Here is a 6,236-nt window from a genome sequence, read left to right as displayed (position 1 = left end):
AAGAGCCTGGTGTGGGGGGACAGCTTTCTTGATTCTGCTTCATTCTAAGACTAAAAGCTCTGGTTGTGTAAGAATGGTGGCACCCAATAATCTAAGTGATACATCATTGGATTCAGGGTCTTTTTGCCTACATTACACTGCTCTCAGATGAGATTGCAAAAATCTGCTGACAAGGAATCTCTGTTTTTGTTTCTCAGGTTTTGAAAAATGACAGGGATGGAAAATAACACGTTGAATGATTTTATTCTGCTTGGATTCTTGGAAGTACAGGTCTTTTGTACAATATTTATTGCCGTTATTTACATAATGATTATCTTTGGAAATGTTTCCGTGTTTGGCATCATCCAGGTGGACAGCCATCTTCAGACCCCTATGTATTTCTTCTTGAGCTGTTTATCCTTATTAGATGTCTGTTACTCTACAGTCACCCTCCCGGCTATGCTAGTCAATGCTATAACAGGTAACAGGAGGATATCCTTCCATAGATGCTTCACACAGCTATATTTCTTTGTCTGTTTTGGGGGATCTGAGTGTCTTCTCCTGGCTGCTATGGCTTATGACCGTTATGTAGCCATATGTAACCCTCTTCGTTACAATGTTGTTATGAATAGGAAGTTTTGTTCAGGCTTCGTTCTGGGGTGCTGTGTCTGTGGATTGCTGAATGCTGTGTTTCACACCTTGATGACCTTGAAGTTGACTTTTTGTGGAAATTATTACATCAACCATTTTTTCTGTGATGTCCTTCCAATGTTGGAAGCAGCTTGTAGTGACATCCAGGGGAGCCAAGTGTTGTTACATGTGGTCACTATATTTTTAGGGATGTCTCCATTTCTCCTTGTAATGAATTCTTATGTTCATATCATTTCCGCTATCTTGAAAATTCGCTCCTCGGAAGGAAGACAGAAGGTCTTCTCCACATGTTCTTCACACCTCATAGTTGTCACTATATTCTACACTACTGGCATTTTTAGTTACAATGGTCCAAGTTCTGGAGATTACTTCATAGTTGTCCAAGTTTCATCTGTTCTTTATGGTATACTGCCCCCATTGTTAAATCCTATTATCTATTGTTTGAGAAACAAAGAGGTGAAGAAAGCCTTGGAGAAAGCCTTGAAGAAAGTGATGACTGGAACATAACTTGCAGTGGAAGTGGCGGTGATGATGGTGATGAGAGTAGAAAACTTGACCTTAGGCCTCTTTCACACTTCTGTCTTTCACCTCCCGTCACAATCCGTCGATTTTTGAGAATGCAAGATCCTGCAAAAAAAATTTCCGCATTTTCCCATAGACTTGTATTAGCGACGGATTGTGACGGATGGCCATCCGTTTCATCAGTCGTGCACTGAATCCTGCATAAATAATGGTCCGTCGGGCAGAGAAAACGTTCAGAGGAACTTTTTTTCTGCACGTCGGAAAATCGGTCAGCGACACATCCTGCGCTGCCCGTCACTGGCTACAATGGAAGCCTATGGGCGCAGGATGCGTCGCTGCCTGTGAAAAGCAGGAATCCAGCGATGGGTCCCGCCTTTTCAAACTGAGCATGCGTGGAAGAATTTCCCGTCAGGGAAATTCTCTCTCGCTCGCTCTCTTTCTCTTTATACTATTGATGCTGCCTATGCAGCATCAATAGTAACAAGATATAATGTGAAAAATAATTAAAAAAATTGAAAATCGCAATATTCTCACCTACCGAAGTCCCGCGCAACGATGCTCCCTGCAGCTAGCGTTCATAGTAATATATTGTGAAATCTCGCGAGAAGTACCGGTACCGCGACTTCTCACGAGATTTCACAATGTATTACTAGGAACGCTAGCTGCCAGGAGCATCGCTGCGCAGGAATGCCGGTAGGTGAGAATACTGCAATTTTTTTTTTTTTTTAAACCTGGTTTGTGTTGTGTATGCGTTTTCGCAGCGGAAAATGCTGCAAAGACACATACACAACAGGTGCACAGAGCCTCGATGGGTCTGTCGGAAAGACGGGCCCAGTGCACACGTTTTGCACAATCTGCACAGGATCCCTCATTTCAACGTCTTGACGGATCCTGTGCAGATTTGGAAGACGGAAGTGTGAAAGAAGCCTTAGTATGTCGACTTGGCGTTATTAGATGAGAAAATTGATACATTTTTCTATACCTAAGTGCTTGGGGGGGGTAACAGGGATGTAAATATATGGAAATTACGGTAGATCTTTTTCAAATAAACATATTGTTAATGTTTCAATATATAAAATGTATTTTATATATACCTATATTATATATATATATATATATTATACACGCACATATATATATATATATATCTAACTTATATATAAAGTTTATTTATGTTTCAACACATTTACAGACACTGTAATCACTAGCTGTCTCCAGTGAGGTTCACTATTTGTTATCATAATGCTTTTGAAGTTTTGAATTGAATTTGAACCCAGAGCTCCAGTTATGGAAACCAGCAGTGCTAACCACTAAGCCACCCTATACACTTTCTTCATATGTTTGACAATGATGTATGTAAATTCAGCATACATATCATCAACATCAGCCATAGTATTGAGACCTCCTGTGTAGATCTCTCTTAAGTCACAAAGACAGCTCTGACCCATCAAGGTATTGTTTCTACAAAACCTCTGAAGGTGTCTAGTGGTACATGAAAAAAAAGTCATTAGCAGCAGAGTTGCGAGATGCAGCCACCTAGATCTGAATTGTTTTTCAGTGCGTCCCACAGATACTCCGTTGGATGGCGATGTTGAGGTGGAGGCCAAACCACCTCAAAATTTTGTAATGTTCTTCAACCATTCCTGAATATTTTTTTTTACGGTGGAGCATATTATCATGCTAAAAGAGACCAATTCAATTAAAGGGTTATTCCAAGAAATTAAATGTATTCCCTACACATGGGATAACATACTAATTGCTGTTGGTCTGTCCGCTAGAACCCCCAATGATCCTGAGAGCAAGGTTTCATAACCAAAAGAACAGTGCTCTGCGTACTTGATCTCAACCATTCATTATCTATGAGACTGCTGGAAACGCAGACCCAGTGATCATCTACCCTGTGAATATGAATAAAGGATAACATGAAATTCTGGGAAAAATGCTTGAAGGAATACAGTTGACAAGAATGGATGTGATAGGTCTCTAAAAGGTACATATCAAAGTATTGCCCACAAGTATTGCACACATGAAACATTAATAACATCATCACGCTGAATATGTGGGCTTGCCTTCTTCCTATAGTGCACCATGGTAGCATTTCTTCTCCCAGGTAAGCAGTGCAATCTCACCAAAACATAAAATAAAGTTTAATTCATGAGACCAGATCTCTTGTTTTTATTTCTCTGTAGTTTATCAGTGGAAAAGGGTCATCATGGGCACTGACTGGTTTGTAGGTAGAAAGCCAAATAGTCATGTAGTCACATAGTTACATAGGTTGAAAAAAGACCTAGGTTTAACAAGTTCATCCTTCCTCCACCAATTGCACATTTTGTCACTAAATTAACTATAACCCGAAATGTTATGTGTAATGATGAAATCGTCCAGCCCTTTATTAAAAGCTGTTATAGTGTCTGCCATTACTACCTCTTGTGGTAGGGTATTCCACAGTCTGACTGCTCTAACTGTAAAGAACCCTTTCCTATAATGCTGTCGGAATCACCAGTCCTTTGTACTGACCACACATACTGTATATTTATACATGTAAATGAGATCTCCTCTGATGTGTCTTTTTTGTAAGCTAAATAAGCCCAACTTTACCAACCTTTCATTATATGAGAGGCCTCCATCACTTGTAATAATCTAGTTGCCACCTTTGAACTGATTCTAACTTCTGAATATCCTTTTTAAAATGTGGAGCCCAAAACAGGATCCCGTATTCTAGATGTGGCTTCACCAGTGATTTATAAAGGGGTAATAATACATTGGGATCACAGGATTTTATCTCTGTTTTTATACACCCTAAGATCTTGTTTGCTTTTGCGGCTGCTGCTTGACATTGAGTACTGCTGCTCAGCTTACTTGTAATGAGAATACCCAAGTTCTTCTCCTGTTCTGCAGTCCCGAGTAGAGTTCAACGAATTTCTTCGGGTCCACGCATATTCGGCAAGATATAGTGCTTGCTGAACAAGCTGCAGAGGGAACCCTGCTTCCTGGATCACACAGGCTGATCAGCTGATTGGCACTGCACCTGCATGTGTCGCAGCTGTGTCACTGTCACAGCACATTCATGGAGAACCTGTTTGCTAGGCTCCCCATGCATGTGCTGTGACAGTGACACAGCCACGACACATGCAGCTGCGGAACCGAACAGCTGATCAGCTGGAGCGATCCAGGAACCCTGGTTCTCTCTGCAGCTTATTCGGTAAGCCTTATAGCTTGCCGAATAAGCGGGGACCCAAAGAAATTCGCTCAACTCTGGTCCTGAGTACACTACCATTTAAAGGGAACCTGTCACCCCCAAAATCGAAGATGAGCTAAGCCCACCAGCATCAGGGGCTTATCTACAGCATTCTGAAATGCTGTAGATAAGCCCCCCGATGAATCCTGAAAGATGAGAAAAAGAGGTTAGATTATACTCACCCAGGGGTGGTCCCACTGCGGTCCGGTCCGATAGGCGTCGCAGTCTGGTCCGGGCCCTCCCATCTTCTTACGATGACGTCCTCTTCTTGTAGTCATGCTGCGGCTCCGGCGCAGGCGTACTTTGTCTGCCCTGTTGAGGGCAGAGCAAAGTCCTGCAGTGGCGCATGCTGTTGTGAATTCTGCTCTTGGGTTCCCTCCGGTGGTTGTTGGTAGTAATGCAGTTGTCCCTGGGTTGCAATCCTGGGCAGGTGTCCCTGCTGATTGCAGCTCTGACTGGGATATTTAGGTGTGCAGGATTCATTAGCCCTTGCCAGGTTTTGCATCTCTGTCTGGTTCCTCCTGCCCTGCTGCCAAATCAGCAAAGATAAGTGTCTGGTTTTGTTTCTGCAGCACACATGCTGTGTGCTTTACAATTCAGTACTATTCAATGTTTTTTCTTGTCCAGCTTAGACTGTGTTTGGATATTTCAGTCAAGTTGGATTCTCAGGAGATGCAGATATACATTCCATGTCTTTAGTTAGATGGTGGAATTTTTTTATTATCTGCTGTGGATATTTTTAGGGTTTTAATACTGACCGCTTAGTATTCTGTCCTATCCTTTCCTATTTAGCTAGCGTGGCCTCTTTTGCTAAATCCTGATTTCTGCCTGCGTGTGTCTTTCCTCTAATACTCACAGTCAATATTTGTGGGAGGCTGCCTATCCTTTGGGGTTCTGCTCTGAGGCAAGATAGAATTCCCATTTCCATCTATAGGGGTATTTAGTCCTCTGGCTGTGTCGAGGTGTCTAGGATGTGTTAGGTACACCCCACATCTACTTCTAGTTGTGGTGACAGTTTAGGGTTTGCGGTCAGTACAGGTTCCACCTACTCCTGAGAAAGTCTCATGCAGCTCCAAGGTCACCGGATCATAACAGCATGCGCCGGGAAAGGCCAGAGAGGCCCGGCGCCTGCGCACTGCAGTACTTTGCTCTGCCCTCAACAGGGCAGACAAAGTACGCCTGCACCGGAGCTGCAGCGTGAATACAAGAAGAGGACGTCATCGTAAGAAGATGGGAGGCCCCAGACCGGACTGCGACACCCATTGTACCAGGACCGCCCCTGGGTGAGTATAATCTAACCTCTTTCTCTCATCTTTCAGGATACATCGGGGGGCTTATCTATAGCCTTACAGAATGCTGTAGATAAGGCCCTGATGCTGTTGGGCTTAGTTCACCTTCGATTTTGGGGGTGACAGGTTCCCTTTAATGTATACGTCGCAATAGGATTACTTCGTCCCAGGTGCATTACTCTACATGTATCTACATTAACTCTCATCTGTCAAGTGTTTGCCCATTCAGACATCTTATCCAGATCGTTTTGCAAAATTGTACTGTCAAGGTCAGATTTTAGTATCCTACATTGTTTCGTATCGTCAGCAAAGACTAAGGGTACTGTCACACAGTGGCACTTTGATCGCTACGACGGTACGATCCGTGACGTTCCAGCGATATCCATACGATATCGCAGTGTCTGACACGCTACTGCGATCAGGGACCCCGCTGAGAATCGTACGTCGTAGCAGATCGTTTGGAACTTTATTTCGTCGCTGGATCTCCCGCTGTCATCGCTGGATCGTTGTGTGTGACAGCGATCCAGCAATGCGTTCGCTTGTAACCAGGGTAAACA

At 43.2% G+C, this 6,236-nt stretch overlaps 1 protein-coding gene across 1 annotated transcript; it reads left to right on the top strand.

Annotated features, from left to right (window-relative positions):
* The first annotated feature begins 216 nt into the window (after positions 1-216).
* Positions 217-1,137, top strand: LOC143767859 (olfactory receptor 5V1-like). The gene has a single exon (XM_077256382.1). The coding sequence runs from the start codon at positions 217-219 to the stop codon at positions 1,135-1,137; it is 921 nt and encodes a 306-aa protein (XP_077112497.1).
* Positions 1,138-6,236: the final 5,099 nt, after the last annotated feature.

Source organism: Ranitomeya variabilis, chromosome 4 (assembly GCF_051348905.1).
Source record: "Ranitomeya variabilis isolate aRanVar5 chromosome 4, aRanVar5.hap1, whole genome shotgun sequence".
Classification (NCBI taxonomy): domain Eukaryota; kingdom Metazoa; phylum Chordata; class Amphibia; order Anura; family Dendrobatidae; genus Ranitomeya; species Ranitomeya variabilis.
This window is presented reverse-complemented; position numbering and strand designations above follow the sequence as displayed.

Coding starts and splice junctions, on each gene's coding strand:
- LOC143767859 (XM_077256382.1), top strand. CDS start 217: ATGGAAAATAACACGTTGAATGATTTTATTCTGCTTGGATTCTTGGAA.